The sequence below is a fragment of the Odontesthes bonariensis genome, chromosome 4, assembly GCF_027942865.1.
Source record: "Odontesthes bonariensis isolate fOdoBon6 chromosome 4, fOdoBon6.hap1, whole genome shotgun sequence".
In the NCBI taxonomy this organism is placed as follows: domain Eukaryota; kingdom Metazoa; phylum Chordata; class Actinopteri; order Atheriniformes; family Atherinopsidae; genus Odontesthes; species Odontesthes bonariensis.
The window spans coordinates 13,217,271-13,238,302 of NC_134509.1; the positions used below are offsets into that span (position 1 = coordinate 13,217,271).

Below are 21,032 nucleotides of genomic sequence, written 5' to 3' on the forward strand. Positions count from 1 at the left end.
GAGTATTAATGTCAGGGCAATACTGGACTTTTGATAGCTGAACAGAGCTGTTCCTCTTTAACTTTTAAGAATAACTTTGGCACAACATGGGGTCAAAAAAAGTAAATCCAAAAACTAGTAAGCTTGAAAATTCATCGTGGTGAAAAGTTCAAAATGTCTTGTGATTTTCATAGACTATTAAAGTGTTCATTGTGCAAAGGTTTTGCCCCACAGAATCAACAGTTCGTTGTAAGTAAAGCTGTGACCACAACTGTAGATTAATTCTCTTTGTTGTGACAAGACAAAAGATACTGTTTCCACTTTCTCTGTTACCTTTTTTTTGGGCGAGACCGTCAGTGAGAAGGGTTGTGAGGGCGCACCGGGGCTGCAGACATACTCCATGCTACACAGTTTATCTTCTGCGCCGTGCCAGGAATTCTTCTTTTTCCTCTAAGGTTGTGAAACAGATGCTTTCCTTTGATGTGTTCACGACTCATCATTTGATGCATGATCTCCCTCCATCTGTGTGATCTCTTCATTCTGGGCCTTTGGCTCCTGAGGTAATGTTCCCAAGCCTGTCCAGCCTCATCCTGACATGATGCCTTGACGGAATCGTAACGCAGACTGATTTATAAGACCCTGGTAATGTTGGAGTAATGAGTGTTGCCTGAAACCTTCTGTATTTCTGCATGTGGGAGGTAGTAGAACAAAAAGCTGTGTGTAGGTGTAGGCCTCAGACCCTTCAAAGTTTTTGACGTCTTGTCATGTTTTTGACTCATCTTCAAAACTGATTCATTGATTGTTTTTCCTTTTTTTTTTTTGTTTAACATCGGATGACGCACAGTCCTCCACAATGACACAGCTGAAGCTGGTTTTTGGAGTACTTTCCTCGCTTTTTAAAAATGAGACCCTGCTGGTTCTTAATTGTAACTGAAGTATTTATACAACAAAATACAATATCTGTCAAGTCAAATCAAGTTAAAAATAATTGGATAAAATAGATAATCCTGTCAATACGAGGTCTTGCACTTTATGGTACTCTATTAAATTAGTTTCATCCGTGAGACGAGTCTGAAACATACAATATGGAAAACTTGAAAACTCTTCAAACTTTTTTATGGTAGCGTTGCTAATAATTTATGGTTATTTTTTGGCTGCCATCTTGCTCACTACATAAACATCACCAACACTTATCTTGACATACATTTATTCCTCTGTGCCTCTGAAAACTGTAGTTATATGTCCGGTAGTATTTCACGTCAGCGGCAAACACTAAAAGTTTTGAGCACAAAATAAATAAATCACTTTTTGGTTTTGCCAAAAAAGGGCTCAAATAAATGATGTGGAAGCTGTCTCGTAATAACAGCTTAGTCCCATGTTTTTTTAATCAAATTACATATTTCAGCAAGAGAAATGAAAAGTTGTAAAGCACGTAAATGCCACCAGTGCACCATCATACGTGCATGCGTCACATATGCAGTGGCGTCATCGCTGTCACGTCGCATACCAACCGAGAGGTTCTGTTTTCACGTGGACTATAGCTGCACTTATCTCCAATTTCCTTCCATCTGGTTTGAGTTCCAGTCAAAGCCAGCGATGATAAAAACAGGCTTTACTTTGAAATGTGCAATGCAGCGACAGAGGACAGAGGAGCGAATATTCAAGGAGAGTCGTGCGTCTCGGCGATGTCTTTGAGCCTTTGTGTGCGGAGTCTGTGCTCATTAACGGGAAAGTTTTTGGCGAAACCATTTTTTTTTTTACTGTGCTGATGACACCAGGAAGAGCTGCCTCACAGCTGTTTTTAAGAAGTTCTGCCATATGGTCGATATATTATCGTTATGGTCCCAAGGGCCATCTTATTTCTGGATATTCTTGTTATGCTGCTCGTAAATGCTAAGTTAGATTAGATTGTATTTTATATACTTTAGTTTGAATATATTTGGATGACTGGCTGTTTGAAAACAGGGAAATTTAATTGAATACTCTTCAAGCTTTATTAAACCCAGCTCACAAACACTTTCTTTATTATCAAAATCCAATTTATGGTCAGTAGTTGCTGGACACGTGAAATATGGTAATTATATACACATCACCCATGGTATGGTAGCTTTTATAGTTTTATTTTTTTTATAGTTATAGTTTTAAGCAAGGCTGCTCAATTTCTCCATTGATAAAATAAATTCACAACTCTACAACATAAAAATTCAAAATCATGTAGAATATAGCATATACTTTGTTGTCTACAGTAGTAGATCAACCCTCATCTTACATTGAAGCTCCCAGATCAAGGAAGTGACGTCGACGCAGCTTTAGCAGCAGAGAAGCTATTAGGCTTGTGTTGATAATAATAAACTCCTGGACTATGTACAAACTTCCAAATGCATCGTTTTGTGAGTACAGACCATATTTGTACTACTGTAGAAGTTTGGTGTCATGGCATGTGATTTTAGTGTGGTAATTTTGGAGATACTGCCAGGCTCCATTAGCGCTTGTACTAAGCTATTCGGGATAACTCAGTAACTCGGCTGATGTTCAGCCAATACTTTGGGTGGGCTACTTGGCTGGATGTCACGGTTCAAATGACCCTAGGGTGAATCTACTCCGAACTATCACTTTAACATCGTCTTTACAATGTATTGTTCACTGTTTATTTACAAGGTGTTCAAAAAGTAGATTTTGGAATACTTATAAAAAAAATTTAAAAAGTGCTCTTCAAAAAAAGACTTTGGTTACAACACCACTAGCAAGAATAAAATCAAATACATCAGTCTAAATGACAATTATGAATGCCGTTTAAGGCTGCTTAAATTCTCTACGACCAATCACTAAGAGCCGCGGCAGTGACAAATTCTCCAAGCATCTTCCAGCTTTCTTTCTTCTTGGCTGGTTGCCACATAGTAACACACCCTCAGAGGGAGGGGAATTTTCAAAGAAAGATCTGATTATGGGGCAAACAAGCTGAAAATTGACCCAGAACTAAAACAGACTGTGCATGCTCCAACTGAGATACCATCAGGAGGTTATGGATACACGCTGTAACAGACACCTGCATTACCCAGAGAGCACTGATCTCATCCAGACAGTTAAAAGGGCAACAGAATTCATAACCCAAACCTCTCCAAAATCATTTGATCATTTGCTGCTCGTTTGAAGTTGAACTGAGGTCCCGGCGAGATTAACATTTGAGATTGAACAAGATCTAGCAAAAGGCATAAAAGGGGGGAGGGAGGGGGGGCTGCTGCTGGCTGGTCTCTTCTTTGCATCTTTGGAATTGGATTAGATGGAAGTATCCAGGGTATTTCTGACATCGCTTCTCTGCCTAGATTTTCCACTTCTACGGCATATGGGAGCCAGCTGTAGCACTTTGTATTTACTGTGCAAGTGTTCAAGTTTGATTGGGGTCACTAGAAGGTCTGTCTCATTCAATGTATGGCTGATTGACCAATTGGGAAGTCACCACGGTTCCAACGGGATGGGCTTACGAAAACAGGAGAAATGCCATCTTGAAAATTGTAAATACTCATCTCTAAATGAAGAACACCTGAAGCGGATTGGTCACAAAGGCAAAAAGATATAAAGAAAAATGTAACCACAGGAACGTTAACTGTGTTTCTAAAACTTCAGAGGGCAGACAGCCTAAAAGTATGTCACAAATTTAAGCTGCTTTGGTGTGTTTAAAAGAAAAATAATTGCAACTTGTGCAAAGATTAGATAAAGGAAAAGTAGACGAATTGTTCTTTGCTAAAAATGATTTATTAGACAAGGAAGATTACAAATCTGATCTCTTTGTAACCCTCAACCATCTGATTATACAGGCCCAACTTCTAAAAACAAATGACCACATGGAAAATATTAGCAAGTCATAGGAGGAAAAAAAACAAGTGATGAAAATGTAACAAAAATACCAAAATGTTTGAAGCGACACATACATGCACAACACTGTTAAAATGACACGGTCACATTAGGACAGAATAAATAGTCTAAATGAGAAAGCAAGTTTTCTAGAAGTTTAGGAAAGTTAGGATCACATCTCGCAAATACTGAACCGTTTCAGTGTAATGATACAACAAGTGGAACAAAAATCTTGTTTGTGTCCTAATTCATACAGGACATCGTGTGAACTGACCGTCAAGACCAAGGCACTCAACTTTTACTACAAAACACTAGTGCTCACCAGATTTTGGGTAACAGCCACAGCCACTTGCACACATACAGTATAGAGTACATGGTTCAGGGGTGCAACAAGTGGACTCCAGCCGGTGCAGTAACTTTAAATTTGGACATTTCAAATCCTCAACTCTCGCTCCTGAACATTGAAGTACTGTTCAACAGTATTTTTCTCCACACAGGTCATTATGAGCCTTCTTGGTCTTCAGATTAGTAAAAACTTGTTAACAGAATATACATTTGTAAAGTTGGTGAGAAACACAAACATCTACTTTGATAAAAAAAATGTTCATTCTCTTGAAATGCCGAGTCCGGGAGTGTGACTTGGACTGTACGTCAGAGCAACTTTAAGTGAATGACCTAAATACTGCTAAAATGTAACGACACAAAAAAAAAGCAACTGAAACCAGTTCCATGACCTACAGATAAGCAGAAATCTAACACTGATGGAAGCCAGGGTGAGGTTTTTAAGTGAAGTGAGTGGTCCCCACATTTATCGTTTCAGACAACAGCAGAGCCCACTGTGTTCCCATGTTTGTGTTTAATCGCTGACTCCACCTTTTAGGCCTTCTCCAGCGACTTATAGTATTCTTTCAACACAGCCCAGGCCTTCAGTGCCATGAAGCCATCAGGTGGGTTCTCTCCCTCTCGAGCCATCTTGCGCATGCGAGTGCCTGAGATGAAATCATAATCTTGATGGCTGCAGTTAAAAGAAAAACAGGATTGTGAGACTTATTTCAAATAAATGAAAAGATCACTATCAACAGCTCAGCCAGGAGGAGGCGAAGGGGCCAGCTGCTGTTTAAGAATTAGCTGGATCAAGAAGCAGGCCCGTTAACATTTAAGAGATAAAACCAAAAAGCCAAACACACCAGGGGCCTTGCTGTACAAGGCGGCTTCAACATATCCTGTGTATCTTTAGGTGATGTGTAATTATTTCCAAATCTTCAAGTCAGCAGGGACCAGCTTTACACTAATCAGTCTCTGTTTCAGGCTACGTAAACACTCCCTTTGGCTGACACGCTTATAAAGATGTTTCTATGCAGGAGTCGACTCCCTCAGTCGTACAGCGATTCTCTCGCTGTCAACTCACAGATGTCTTTTTTGCTTCGACTTTCTCATCTTCTAAGAGCATCAGATGGTTGGGAGGCAGTGATTTTACGTGTGTTGATCTCTTATCTCGAAACCTAACCTGCTTTCAGACCAGATTAGGTTTCCAGCATAAGTTGCCATGGTGATATGCCCCTGTATGAGGTGAAAAAGCTTTGTGATAATGAAAATTCAGAGCTGAACCTGAAGTTACCTTGCTAAGCCACTAATCCTGTTTCTTAGTACAGGCCCCGGGTGCCTTTTCTATTTGAGAGATGAGAGAAAAATAGAGGCAAATCTTCAGGAGCTCTTTTGGCTACAACTGACCCTGAATCTACTGTAGAGGCAGAAAAAGCTGCCTCGTCAAATCAGTTTGTTTGCTAAGTCACTACTGATACTATTTATTGACACTCTAATTTCTAATTTACATTAACGTGGGAAAAAATAATTAACCCTTTTGGGTAGCACAAGATACAAATTGGCAGCCTGTCTGCATGGAGAGAGAAAGCTCTAAGAATGATCTGATCTTTCAGACATCCATTGATATCTTCTCCTTCCTCTTTTTGATGAAATCACTTAACTGAAAAGCTTGCCTTTGGGGCAAATAATAAGTGTTTCCATGCAAATTCTCCCAGCGTCAAAATGGAAACAGCTAGTTCTAATATGTTCCATTAAGCTTTAAAGAAAGACTGAGGGGTGTTGTGATTAAACTGGTCATCTGCTTTCCTCTGAAAATTTGGCAAGGCCAGCGGGAGAAAATGGGATCCCATAAATCTAACCGAGTGACGGCTGCACACTGAAAATCCAGTAGTCTTTGCTTCCTGTTAGAATTTCCTCCCTTTAAGTGACGGATAAAACGGGATTACCAAAGAAAAGAGGGCGCATTTTGCATCCGTGCTCGATTCAAGCATTGTGAAATGGGAGAAGTATTTTCACTGAGGCCAACAAGATTTTTCTTGTTCTCACACAAATGAATAAATAAACCAGTAGGTATTTAACACTTTTTCTCAAGTGATTTCAATGCCGAGAAAAGATGAAAACAAACTGAAATTATTCAAGTAACATCATCCCTTCTTCTCACAGAGGAGCTAAATGTCAGAGGATCAACCGTTTGCTATGGACTTTAAATCCCAAATATGCATCATGGAAAGCAAAGCCAATCTTTTGGTTAGTCTGAACATTTCTGGCTGAACACAGCTAGAGTTGCATAATCTGATGGAGGCCGCTCCATCAGACCTGGAGGAAAAGCAAAGCAATTGCATGATTTTTGTTAGTCATCGTGTGCAGTGTCCATATACAGACTTTAATCAATGGCAGGTCTCTGTAATTTTGAGCAACATCAAAGGTCATACTAATCCCCAAAAACCTTTTAACTGTACAAGGAAGGAAAAACAATTGCTGTTATTCTTGGCTCGGCATTTCACTGCAGATAGCGAAGAGGAAAGAAAGAAAATGGATGACAGGGTTCATTTTGTAAACAAAACAAGCTTAATGAGAAATTAATTTAGAGAATAAAATGTCTGTTTAGGCTGCATGGGCTAATTGGCCAAAATGTGAGGTATTACTCTGGGACTAGAACTATAAATAAGCTCTTAAATACAATGTGACTGAACCCTGCCTGTAAACCTTTGCTGTATCACATGACCATAAGAAATAAACATAGGGACCACAAGACACAAAATGTTACTTGCTTTGATTAAGGAGTACGTACTTTTTCGGGTCATAAAAGTCCATTGCTCCTTTGGCCTTGTTGTAAGCAGCAACCTTAAAGGGTACAATCTCAAGAGTGATGAGGCCTGGAGCCATGGTGAGGACCTTGGCTCCATGAGAGGGCTCATACAGGTCCTTTCCTGTTTCAGGATGGGGCATGCCTGCAGGGTCTCGACCTACAATATAGAAATTGGCACCAGCCACCATGCGTGCTCTGCAGTGCCACTGAACCTGTGGACAAGGAGCAAATAGAAAACTAAGTATGGAACTTAAGGTTTTCTTCCTTCTTCTTTTTTTTCTCAATAATTGTCGTATTTCAAAGTTGTGGTAAGTGCAAGTATAACAACTCACAAAAAACTCTAAATATAGAAAATGAGTATAGGGTAAAATTGTATCACATTCCCCGAAATATTAAAACAGAGCCTGTTATCAACACCTTTACCATTTTTCTTTTTTTTAGCGAACCTAAATTGCCTCCACATAAGTTTGGCTAGCCTCCGACAGTTGCTTATCTCAAGGATTTGCACTCAACATAAGCGCCAGGGATTTTTTCCTCCTGCTCATTGTCAATAATTGCTAAATTTACACATTAATCCTTGGCAATTAGTAATCCTTCTGCCATCATGTCTGTGCCCAATTTGTTTTTTATATTTTATCAATGTTTTTTTTTTTTTAATGGGAAAGTGGTTTCAGCTTGACATTTTTAGTGTGTTGCCTAAAAAGCATTCTGTAAATGTGAACGCTTGAGAGGAAGTTCTATTATTTAAACGAGCATCAAGGCCAAGGGTAAGCTGTTTTAAATGGGCAAACAAGGGCAGAGATATAATACTGAGGCTGGGACTGTGTGTGGCTCTAAAAACATTCAATTCACAATTAAAAGGGGACTAAATTCACAGCCTGACATCCACCAGCCCACAGTCTGTTCTCAATGATTTGCACCATAGCTTTTCCATTATCATAAGTGAATGATTAAAAGATTCCCAGCTACACAACTACGCTCAGTCACATGGAGGTTTGCGTATGGCATGGAAGTACTCAACATAGCGCCTCAAGATGATTGCAAATCCCCTTTCCTGCCATTTGTCACTTTCAAAAATTTTTTGCAGGAAAATATGTGACAGTCGTCCTCCCAGAATGAGCCGTCATAATTCAGGGCCGCGGCCACATTTTTGTTCCGTCACTTGTGAAGGAAACATGATGCATGTGTTAAAAGAAACCTCAAACATGCAAACACAAATACAACATCTCAGATTATCATTACCTCAGTTGGCCCGGCATACATCATGGGTGAGGGAAAAATTGCAACAATGGTCGAGTCTGGGTTCAGCACCCCCTCTTCCAGCACAGCAGCGTGCTGTTTCATCCTCCACGGCAGCGGCACGTCATCGTCTTTGGTCCAACCCCCCAGTGGGTGGAGCAGCAGAACGGGCCGGCGGTAGCCGCGCTCAATGAGGCGCTTGTGAGTGTCCTGCATCAGAAGAGCGTGGCCGTTGTGGACCGGGTTACGCAGCTGGAAAGCGAACACGGCATCTAAACGTAGAGAAAGGAGAAGAGAGGGCTGCTGAATTACAACCAAACACATCTGTAGACCTCTGAACAAGACAAACAACAGACCACAATGTATCACAATGTAGAATAATCATACTGCTAGGAGCCTAACCCCTGCAACTGCTGATAAATAACCTGAGTCATACCACAGCCTTTTCTCCTGTGACACAAGTTTCTTTTCCAAAGACAAAGTGTTAAACTGAGCACAATGCCAAAAGTTATTCTCTGCTTTTGAAGAAAAAAAATGCAGGCAGTTTATAAACATTGTGGCGGTATAGTTTCTCTTCTCATCTCAAGATTTAATTTGTTATACTGTAGCTAGACAGAAAATGAAATACCCAAACCAGTCCCCATACCTGCATTCATTTCTTTAAACTTTTGCTTCAGCTCAGTGGGTGTCAGTCGGTAGTGGTCAAGCCCATCATTCCAATAAACCCTGTCCAGAACCTGCAGGTCTCCACCAACCAGCCAGTCTCCACTCTCCATCACCATCTGAAATAGGAGCCATGGTGATCATGACAATGAATGCAGCTGAAACCAAATCCAGACTTAAGTCAGTGTGATTCCTCCACATAATCTCTTCTCTAAAATCAGGCGATTAGTTGTCACCGAGCTGCGACATGACATATCAACATAAATTTGTCCCAATGTGTCGTTAAACAGCAAACAAAACTGATGTGCGTATGCTTCTGTAACTTAGCCAATTATGACCTAATGGGTCTTTTTTTTTTTTAAACCTGAAGCTAAAGCATTTTCTGAACTTTTAATGTAAAATACTGACTTTTTTATATTTGTTCCCTTTTTCATTCCAATGACAATAATTACAATGCTGTTGTATTAAGAAAATTTAAAAAAAAAAAGAAAGAAAGAAAGGGGAAAAGAAAACAATGTCTGTACAGATAGGAGTGAAAAACATTTTTGGCAAATCCACTGTTGTTATGAAAGTTAATATGTTCTACTGAGTAAGTGGGGTTTTGCATCACGCTTCAGGATAAAAAAGGTAAAGTTCTAAACGAGTTAATTTAATTGACAAAGCAGAGACTAAATCAAACATTACACCACATTAAAAACCTGGTAATGTCCTCATGACCACATAGGAGAGAAGAATTTCCCTTCGTGAGATTCATCAAACAATGTCACAGAAGTGCTCAGGATCCAGGAACAGACTGCTATTGTTTCAAGCAATCTTTTGCCTGCCTCCTGTGGTTCTTATGAGACCACAGCTAGAGTTACTGAAAACACTCGGCTGTGCGATTTTAATGTGATCCAAAGTGACAAATTCGTACATGGAAAAATCCATCTATGCGTCTTGTTTCGCTGACGCATCATTTGTCATGTGAACGGCTCTTTGATATTCATACTTTAAAAACACACTGCTGCCTCTTTGATCTCGCAAACTGTACGCAAATCAGATTGTTGTCTGCAGCGGAGGTGTCCAAGTAATGTGATCAGAAACAACTCTCCTGCGTTTGTTGAAAGACATTTTTCAGATCATGCTGCGATATGTTTTCCACAGTCTAATTGGCCCAATTTGTCCAGCGCCGGGCCTGATACGAGTCATGAAAGATGTAATGCGTTTGCACATACACATGTGCTCTGTTTAACCGTTGTAAATGCCTCAGATATTCACACGTGAAAAGGGACCTAACCAAATAAACAGCCTCTGCACCATAGCTTCCGGTGAAAGGGGGCTCTGTCTGACAGACGAGTAAACAGGAAAAAGTGGATTAACAACATGTTATGTGGAGCAGCTATCGCGGTGGGGCAGTGGTGACAGACTGGCTCCGGTGCAGGGAGTTAAACATACACTCATGTATACATACATGGACTTTAGGGAGTGAGACCCTAATCAAGACAGGCTGAACACACATGTTAGGTTAGAGTGGATTAAAAAAAGGAAAAAAAAAAAAAATCATAGCTGTGGAAAATGAGCATGCGGCATGTGTGTAATGGCTGCACTGTGGCATCAGGTGTTGACAGTGGCGAGACCAGATTTCACTATGAACAAGGTGAGGACTACCACTAACTGCCACTTGTGCTGAAATATTGAGACAGCTGTTGTTTGGTGCCTCGACTTTGAAGCCAGCCTTTTTAGCCACAAAGGACATTAAAATAAGCAAGCAGTAAGCCACTTACAGTAAGTACGACCCCAGGGAGTGAAATCACCGAATGCCACGAGGGTTAGTATTATTTTTGTTTTGAACCTTCGTCTGTTCTGAGTGGAAAAACAAATGCACTAACCCCCAAAACAATGAGAATATAAAATTAGCCAGACAGGCAACTTATAAAAATAACACTGTATTATTACCTCACAACGATGGGTCTATACAAAGGTTAACTATTTTTAGTAACACCAGACACAGTTCCATGTGTCTACAGCAACCGAGGATTTCAGGGCATCATCAGCCCACGGCGTCAACCTGAGCCCCACACCGACTGCTACCTGAGCAGTCAATATGAGACAGATGGGGAAACAAAAGCCTGGATATATTTGGAGAGCTAAAAGGTGGAAGCTGGCGGCTGAGCAGTGCACTCTCAATCTGGCTTTTTCGGCGCAGGCCGGGGCAAGAGACTCAGCATCCAAATATAACGCCTGCAAAATGAGGGTGGACCAAAAAGATCAAGTGATTACACAGAGCGCTGCGACAGGCTGTGGGAAAAGTTCCATCCCTCCACATATTCAGTCTTTCCATTGGCAATATGAAAAGTCCAGCTGGGATCTGTGTTCTATCTGTGCAGAATCCAGAGAGGCAGTCTGCTTCCACATTCTCTCAGGCAGACAGTCCGGAGCTTTACAGATTTATTTTGGTAACAGATCGATCTTTACATTTGTGCAACACGTGTCTACAGTCTTTCTTCCATTAAAGCTTCATGAAGTGATCAAAGTCTAATTAGGGGAAGCATCTTGTACTTGCAGGCCTTAAATAATTCCAAGTAGGAATAGGAACATCAGGTTTCTAATACTGGTGAACTTTTTAGATTTAAATTCAAATTTAAATGTAAAAAGACTAAAGAAATAAAGACCCCCCCCCCCAAAAAAAAAAAGTTAATAAAAACTAAAGACTAAAACCTTTCCCATGAATTCCGACAAGCACTTTAAAACTGTCCAAAAAAAATAACAAAAAAATCCACTTATGTCAGATATTTTATAGACATCTAATTTAGCATGTGAACGCACTTTGCTGTCCTTAACTTTTTCAAACAGGCTGATTGTTCTGGCCAGCTTCATGTAAAAGTCTGAACGTTGTCAGCAGCAGAGGTGTCTGCGTGATGTGATCAATGGCCTCTTGGCTCCCCTGGAAGATGTTTTCAAGATTGTGTTGTAATTTGTTTTCCACACTCTAATTAATCCAACCTGCCCAGCGCTGGCCTGCTCACAGTCTTGAAAGATGCTTCACAGTGTTTTTCTTTAGAGAGCGGATTTTCCGAACATACTTTTGAGTCTATGGGAAACACGCTGTGTAGGTGGATAAATCAAAAGAAAAGAGCACATGCGTGTTCTCTGTTTAACCGTTACACAAAAGCACCGTGACTTTACATGTGTGAAGGAGCCTTGCTGTTGGTGGTGGGCTCAAACGAGCTCTGGACAGGAGAGTGTGACATATCAAGCACTGACCTTGATGTATGGGTGGTCTTTGCAGGTGGTGCCCCACTGCCGAGCACAACGCTCTTCTTTTCTGTGCACGTAAAACTCTGGGTTACGAAGGATGGCCACCCGTCTGCCCTCGTAGACCAAAGCCATGGCGGTTACACCATCCAAACGTTCTTTATCTCCAGCTGATACTGGCAGCACCACAGGCACTGAGAGATTTATTACACCACCTGGGGGGGAGGTAGAGGGTCCATCAATTAAACAAAAACTTTTTCTTTATTTAAAATGGAACAATGCAACAAAGACTTTGATGACTGTAAGACAGCAAACACTGATGTGTAAACTGTCTTTGCAAATATCTTAATATCAGTAAGCGAACACTTTTAGTAAATTTGTAAAATTTCAGATCTATGCGTGGTCCTCGCTGATGACAAACATCACATAAACAAACCATGCAGAAAATAATCAGAGCAGTGCAGTTTTTAGTTTTTACATTATTCGTTGTATTGTAAATTCGATCTATTATACCGTATTTAGGGGAGAGTTGGGTAAGATGAGCCTTTTTTTTTTTAAATAATCAGTATTAATCTACAACAAAGAATTTAAAGAATATGTCTTCTTGTAAAAAAGCGTTCCCTGTTTCCTGGGGTGAGTCGCACCATCTGGGGTAAATGGACGCCTAATTTAATCTGAATCAAACACACGAGACACTACAGATAACTTCCCACTTCTAAAAACTCATTCAATAAGTCTATACTTGTTTTTACAAAGCGGCATACTTCTTTTCCTGAAGATAACTTAACATGTGGCCAAAGAAAAAAAGGCAGTCTTCCAAAAAAAAGAGTAAAACTGCTGACTAAAACTAGATAAATACTAAAGTAGAATGAATCGGTTTCTGCAGAAATCAATGAACATTTTAGTCAAACAGTTCTAAAAACTCCCCAAATTAACACTGGCATCTTACAGCCTATGTGTTCTTTACACTTTTGAAAACTTGAAAGCAAACAACAGCCTAAATAATAACTTTAATAAAGAAATAAAGCAAATAACTATGAAACTTTCTCTTCATCCCAGATGGCAGAGAAATAGGAATTTTTGTTTCCTCCTCGTACATCCTCCAACCTCCTAAACCTGGCTCAGTTTACCCCACAGTGTTTTGCTCACATAGCTGTTAGCTCTATATTACATAGCTCACATATACTAATAGCTACTTAGCCATTTAGGTATATTTGGATAAAATGTTTAATGTTTAAGCATTTAGCAGACGTTTTTATCCAAAGCAACTTACAATTGAAAAAAATATAACATTACAGCTAATATCAAAGCTAACAATAAGCAAAAACCCACGTAGCTTATCATCTCAGCAAAAATTAAGCGAAATTACAGCACATTTATCTTCTTCTTTTAAATGTCGACAAAATACCAGCACGCAACACAAATGTCTTTGGATAAATTGGAATTGATTTAGCAGCCATTTTACTTCTCACGTGTCAAAGTTTGACTTTGACGAGCCAAAAACCTTAATTGGTGCATGGTCACACAACAATAATAAAAAAAAGTGCATGGTTGCCAAGATATAGAGGGCGGGCCAACTTACCCCACGCTCTCCTACTCAGCTAATAAAGACAAAGTGAAAATTGCCTTTATGAACAGGTTAAAATGTAATCACTCATCAATACAGACCCCATGTTGTAGAACTGCTGCCATAGTGCACTCCTACAGCTAAATGGATACTTATGATCAGATCAGAGACTCCTGCCTGCCCAAGCTACTACAAACTATAGAATGAGTCCACCTTCATTTGTCTAATGTTTAGTAATTTATTGTTTTTCCCTTTTCTTTTAAGGGTAAAAAAAAAAAAAATGGATGATTTGGTATATACGCAACAAAATAGTCCAACCATTCTTGCAAAGAGCCCCCCCCCCCCCCCCCCCCCCTACCAGGCTACTAAGAATGTCAAGACCCACACGCTTTTCACATCATATCAGATCCCAAATAATGGAGACAGGACGGACAGGAGGAGACGCTGATTGTTGGTGCCCCTGCCTCCTGCTGGACCACCCTCTGGTCCTCTCTGTCACAGCGAAGAGCTCACAGCTGGTTGCAATAAAATGTACACACACGACTTCCAAATGTCCGAATGGGAGAGATACAAGCTTGACTTTGGATTTCTGTTTATCTTTGCTGACTTCTTGTTTAGCGAAACCCGCAGTTTATGCCTCTCAACCGGTTATAATATTATACTGTGTGTAATCAATCCATTCACTGTCAAATCCATGGAAGGAAGTGAAAACGAACAAATGGCGGTGTGCGGTGTCAATCAATAGAAAGCCTCTTCCTCCGTGTCCTTCACCCTTAGGACTAACAGGAAAGTGAATCATGACCTCACATCTAAATATATACTTATAACTCTGTCTAAGACTTCCAGATGTGAGAGTGTTATGGTTTCACTCTTAACTTGTTAAAAACCTGTCAAAACGCAAAACCTAAAAAACAGTTTTGGTCAATTTCACTGTTTGCATATCTCATTTCAGAGTGCTTGTTGCCACCAAAATGTTTAACATTGCAACACACAACAACAGTTTGTGTAGAAGCACGTGTGGTAACAGTAAAGTGCTTTTCATTCCCTCTCCTTTGAAATAATAATATTGAGATTTGAGGTTGTCTGATGGACAAAACAGACACGGTGATGGTGACACTTAGAGCTCTGGGATAGCTCTTATCAATCATATTCCTTTTGGAGTGTTTATGAATATCTTTTGTACCTCCTGTCTCAATTCAGAGGTTTCTGAAGCCTACTATAGCCACTGATGAACAACAACAAACAAGCAACCTCGCTACGTCTACTACTTTCACAATGTCGTCTCGTATTTATGTACGTTTTAGCATATCTGAAGGATATTGCTGTGTCTGTAGCACCAGAAACTAATGTACAAATGCAAAAACTGCACCAAAGTATCAGAGCTTATAGAGCAAATTCCAAACAGAAAACTATCTTCTATTTTGGCTAATCCAATCTGTATAGATATAGTGAATTTCCTCTCACAGGACACAATACGACTTTTTTTCTTATCAAAACGTCAGTTTAAAAAAAAAAAGCAACTTACCATCCAGTAGACAATCAAAATGAAGACACTGTAAATATTCCCTCTCCCTCATGAAGCCATTCAGAGGAGTGGCCCAGCCTTCAGCCAGCACCTGCACCCACTGCATGTCCACCTGAGGATTACACAGTCACATACAGAGGGTTAACTTATCATACGTGGAGTTAACATTAACAGGATATGACTTATCGTGTCAGTAAGATAAAGAAAGAAAAAAAAGATTAAGTATTGCAAATATAAACATTTTCAGTAGTTATTTAGCTTTATTAAGAATAACGTTAATCACAAAAGACCATTATAATAACCTTTCCGATCTGCACAGCAGGCAGTGTCTCTGCGTCAGCCTTAGCCAAGTCCAATTTATTCTCCTGAACATACAGCTCTTTGACTTCATATGAAGCATCAACAGGAACAATATCCTGCGAAAATAAACATCAAAATTCCCAATTAATCACTGCCAATAAATTGTGATTAAACCGCAAGCATAATAAAGGCTTTGATCGAGTTTTACAATTCACTAAAGGAGTATTGAGTCATATGATAAAAATGCAGATGCATTAGCATCAAAATCAATGAAACAATGATGCTCCCCTGCTCCCTGGTGGCCAACAAAGGAGTTGCAAGACAATTTTATTCATCAGGTCAGAACTTTAAAGGGGAACTCCGGGGCATTTGAAGCGTGTTTCCATTGCTAGAGGTTGTCAAATACTGCTAGTAGGACACAGAGAGGTCCAGATCTGTGCTCCCTGTGTGAAGATCGCTCTGTCCGCACAGCATGTCATGCGAGGCTAATACGTGGTGGCTAAGGGGCAAGCGCTAACCCTTCCACGTAAAACAACAACTTGCACACTGCAGAAACGTCACACCACTTTATAACCCATCCGACAATAAAGTCACAAGCCTTACCATCAAAACCATATGCATGGTTCTCACATTACTGGCATGGGGACGTTACAAAACAACTTTATAAACAGCATGTAACTCACCGGCTGGTTGTAGGCTCGCGCATGTGAAAGCCCAAAAGAGTCGATGGACGATAATCCCATATACAAAACAATTATCTTCTCTAGAAAAACTACGTTCAAGTATTTAAAACATTACAACAATATTACTGGGCATGTATTGTTGTAATGTTTTAAATACTTGAACGCAGTTTTTCTAGAGAATATAATTGTTTTGTATATGGGATTATTCTTCATCGACTCTTTTGGGCTTTCACATGCGCGAGCCTACAACCAGCCGGTGAGTGACATGCTGTTTATAAAGTTGTTTTGTAACGTCCCCATGCCAGTAATGTGAGAACCATGCATATGGTTTTGATGGTAAGGCTTGTGACTTTATTGTCGGATGGTTTATAAAGTGGTGTGACGTTTCTGCAGTGTGCAAGTTGTTGTTTTACGTGGAAGGGTTAGCGCTTGCCCCTTAGCCACCACGTATTAGCCTCGCATGACAGGGTGTGCGGACAGAGCGATCTTCACACAGGGAGCGCAGATACGCATCTCTCTGTGTCCTACTGGCAGTATTTGACAACCTCTAGCAATGGAAACACGCTTCAAATGCCCCGGAGTTCCCCTTTAAGGCTGCCACTTTGTCTGTAAAGGCGGAGTTAAAGAGCACACAACTCGTGAATATCAGCAGAGAATATTACTGCTCCTCACCCGCTCCTGAAGCAGGTCAATGAGCTGCTGAATGCACTCATTCACATTGCAGGAGTCTGTCTTCAACACCAGCTCTGGAGCCTCGGGCTTCTCATACTCCGAGTCAATGCCGGTGAAACCTGATAAAACACATGTACAGTTTTGGATCTCTGATTTATTTGACATATCCAACTCCTAATCAATATTTTCAGAAAGTTAATTTCCATTATTGTATAGATCCTGAATAAACAGTCTGAAACATTTGGTGTTCTGTTACGGTGCTTGTGAACAAACTCATTTTGTGCCCTTTAATTATAAATTGCACAACTGTGATTTATCACAACATCATCTGCTCTACATAAACACGCACACATGTGAGTTGCATGCAGAAATTCGCCACTGATTAGGAGACTTCCATTACATAATAATACAAAATTCAGGACATGAAGCAGAACATCAGAGCACAAGTCACCACTCAATTCCATCTCATTAACAATCAAGATTATCTGTAGTTAGTTCCAGATTATGTCCGGGAGCTGAGGTAAAAAGTTTAACCCCTCGTGGCTCGGCGGGCAAAAAAACACTGAATGGCAAGAGTTCAGTCAGTGCCTCATGACAATATAACAGTACATGTATCAGAGTGCACAGTAAACAAGCTGCACGAGGCCGGATGACGACGAAGGATGAAAATAGTAAACATTTGCTTTCACTGCAATCTCTTTTTACAAGTTTTTAGCTTTGATGTCACACTTTCAAAAGCGTCAATATTCAACACCACTTTTGATGATAAAAGATATTTCCCAGCAGAGAGTTTTATGTCTTAAGCTGTGTAAGGCTCCACACTTGCCATCTTTCTAACAACAAAACAACAATTTTGTTCAGACACGCCAGTGAGACAAATGATGGTAGCATTGTGGTCGGGAGTGAGCGGAGGCGAGGATATGTTGGTACTGAGATGTTTGTAGGGGGGAAAACAGCAAAAACTGCACTGCAGAGGAGATATGTATTGAACTGTGGCAGCAGAGCAGGAATGTATTTAAAAGTTGAAGCGATGCGTGAGTTTGTGAGCAATAACGTTCATCAATGCCTGCAAAAAAGGACTAATTCAAAGAAATAAGGGTACATATAAATAGAATACCCAAAAAGGAACAGAAATTTTTTGACTTGCCCTTCTATATCAACCATTTGGTAACCACTACAGTTAGGGTTAATACTTTGTAATGGGGCATTGTGTTAATAGTCCCTTCATAAGTTGGTTGGCTGGATAGCCTTAGAAAAGGTAGTTCTCGGAACCGCTCTTGGTCTTGAGACCACTTTTCAATCCTAGGACCAATTGTACTTATGATAAACTAAATGTAGCAAATGTATAAAAAAATGTTTTTAAAAAACAGTTAACATCAACATTAGGTAATGTCAAGTCAAACTGCTCTCAAGCTGGTCTTGACATGTCCTCGACATTCCAACGTCTTGGTGTTGCCTCGGTAACAAGACTTTCTGGCCTTGGTCTTGACTACAACACTGATTTAGGGGATCGAGGGTGTAGGCTTTCCCTTAAATTTGTAACATAACTGTACAGGTTGACATACAACTGATCACAAGTAGAAGTTGAGCTATCGACATGTTTTGTACGTCTGCTGAGTTACAGAGTAGTAAAAACAAAACAAACAGTGGTATTAAAGGGATAGTTCGCCAAAAGAGTAATACATTTGCATCACAAAATCGTCCCTCCAGAAAAAGTCAGACTTCACAATCGCTTGGCGCTATTTTTGCCTCCCTTCATATCAATGCGTTCAGCCACCTGCCGATAGCTGCACCTGTTACGGTGTTTACTGCTCGGAGGCAGGGGACTGCTCGGTCTGCACAGTTTACACAGCCCGTAGTGATACGAAGGTAGAGAGAAATAGCGCCAAGCGATTGTGAGGTCTGACTTTTTCTGGAGGGACGATTTTTTGATGCTAATGTATAACCCTTTTCAAAGCATATTGTTTTGAGAAGCAAGATGCTTTATTTTCGGGACCCTAGCAAACTAGCCGGAGTACATTCGTCAACGCCAAAACGAGGCTGGAACTCGGCTCACAGGACCCAGCAGGGGGTAAGAAAATATTCATAAATGATATAGCTAATATGGGATGTCATACAGCTTCATGTCAAAAGAGGCGAACTATCCCTTTAAACTGGTCTAACTGGACCATGACCCTGCTTTGTCTTAGCAACAACGTGTCTCGGAAGTACATTCTTTAAGATTAAATGTGTAGAGGAACGTACAACAGATGCCATTTTTATTAATCTAATGTGAAGGGTTTAAATCAAACAGTGAATCCCGGCCTTTCGTTAGGTCGAGAAACTTCACTTAAACAGAACTAAGTTATACTCCACCTCTTATCTCCCCTGCTCTGGCTCTCTTGTACAGGCCCTTCACGTCCCTCTGCTCACATACATCCAGCGGAGCATCCACAAACACCTCGAAGAACGGTAGCCCTGCTGCCTCATGGATCTTCCTGGCGTTGAGGCGATCCTGTCCAAGAAAAATGAGAAACAAATGAGATACATTTAACAAATCTAAACACACTATGTGCTTCTCTCATTCTATTACTGATGCTTTCTTTACTCACCCTGCTGTAAGGAGAAATGAAACTGGCAATGCAGACCAGTCCTGCATCGGCAAAAAGCCGAGCCACCTCAGCAATGCGCCTAATGTTCTCCTCACGGTCCTCTGGGCTGAAGCCAAGGTTTTTGTTCAGACCCTGACGAATATTGTCCCCATCCAGTGAGTAGCAGGGGATACCATGGCACACGAGGTACTCCTCCAGAGCCATGCTCACTGTGGTTTTCCCTGCACCGGACAAACCTTTGCATGGAAGGAAAGCACGGGATTATTTATAAGTAATTAAGGACACCCTGGAATTTGCTTTGGTGAAATCTTGCATCCCACCAGTCAGCCAAACGGTGCATCCCCTGAATCCTCCTCTTGTGCCCACAACCTGCCCGCGCTTGTTTCGGCTCACGTGATGAGCTTGATAGGTAACATTAGTTGCACGTTGCATACCCTGAAAAGATAAAGATTTTGTGCCATTTCACAGTCGCAGTTTATGAAAACAAATCATATCAGTTGGATTACGCATGAGAGCATCTTCAAAGCAGCCTTAAAATGTGATTCCTCTGAAATTAGTAAGCTGTTCTATATTGTGAGAAGACCTCACATGAATGCAGGTCTGCAAGGTATTAAATAAAATCCATCTAACATTGATTCTAATAGTTCTTTTTCAGTTCAACCAACATTACAAAATGCATCTAATTGATTTTGAATTCAAAATTATGAAGACTGAGTAACAAATTAGAACATTTAAGCAAACAAGACGATTTAAACTTTGAATCAAACAAGAATAAAGCATGCAGTCGTTAGTTAAGCAGTTTTGTTGACTCTAGCTGGAATAAGCAACGGTGATGTAGTAACAGATGCTTTTGCGTTAAACAAGTGGTTAAAAATTGAGTTTTTGCAATAAATACATTAACTTCTGGAACTCCATTCATCAATTTTTAGTCAAAGCAACGAATGTTTTATAGGCAGAGATAGCTTTAGTGTATAGCAGTGTAGCTAATGACAACTACGCTACGTGACTAGTTAACTCGCCGGCTAGCGTCTTAGCTCTTTTATCGTTGGTTTGCAGAGGTGGGGGGACATGACGGAATGTGTTGCATTTCCACAACTTAAAGAAAACTCACCCAGCTCTCGGCGGCGTTGCCTAGCTTCTGCTTTTTGTGCGAGTTGCAATGCGTCTCCATGGCCGGCAGCACTGAGCGGCTAATTTGGTGGACTACGTCTAAAAAACACACGCACGAGGACAAAACAGCGGACTCTATGTTTACTTGGCACAGGTATGTGCTGATATTGGGCACAGGTATGTCCTGTGGATGGAGGAGCCCGGAGCCGGGGAACCTGGCACGACAACCGGGACTACTTCGCCAACGGCCACGTCACCGGCAAAGAAGTGACGCATTTCCTCCGTCCAGGGTTGGCTCGGAAAAAACCGATCCGAAGTCAGTTTAGCTTTATTGTCATCCCCCGGCCCCAGCGGCTGTTTGAGGAAACTCAGCTGATTTGCAACCGTAAAGGAAAATTTCAGTTGAATAAGTAACGTTGAATATTTCAATTAAAAATATTTTAAAAAGGCGTTATTATTTACATTAGTGTATGTAAAACACTTA

General features: G+C 40.6%; 1 protein-coding gene across 1 annotated transcript; it reads right to left on the reverse strand.

Annotated features, from left to right (window-relative positions):
* Positions 1 to 3,710: 3,710 nt before the first annotated feature.
* On the reverse strand, positions 3,711 to 20,842 carry papss1 (3'-phosphoadenosine 5'-phosphosulfate synthase 1). Its single transcript, XM_075463048.1, has 12 exons — positions 20,550 to 20,842; positions 19,759 to 19,873; positions 19,439 to 19,674; positions 19,203 to 19,341; positions 16,848 to 16,966; positions 15,495 to 15,608; positions 15,193 to 15,304; positions 12,110 to 12,315; positions 8,850 to 8,985; positions 8,207 to 8,475; positions 6,947 to 7,176; positions 3,711 to 4,846 (listed from the first exon to the last, which is right to left on the reverse strand). The coding sequence occupies exons 1-12, from the start codon at positions 20,607 to 20,609 to the stop codon at positions 4,708 to 4,710; spliced, it is 1,875 nt and encodes a 624-aa protein (XP_075319163.1). The 5' UTR covers positions 20,610 to 20,842; the 3' UTR covers positions 3,711 to 4,707.
* Between the last annotated feature and the right edge of the window lie 190 nt (positions 20,843 to 21,032).

Excerpts from the sequence above, each read along its gene's own strand:
- papss1 (XM_075463048.1), bottom strand. The coding sequence starts at position 20,609 with ATGGAGACGCATTGCAACTCGCACAAAAAGCAGAAGCTAGGCAACGCC. Across the intron at positions 15,305-15,494 it reads CTGCTGTGCAGATCGGAAAG|GTGGACATGCAGTGGGTGCA; the intron begins GTTATTATAATG and ends TGTAATCCTCAG. Across the intron at positions 7,177-8,206 it reads TGTATGCCGGGCCAACTGAG|GTTCAGTGGCACTGCAGAGC; the intron begins GTAATGATAATC and ends CCTTGTCCACAG.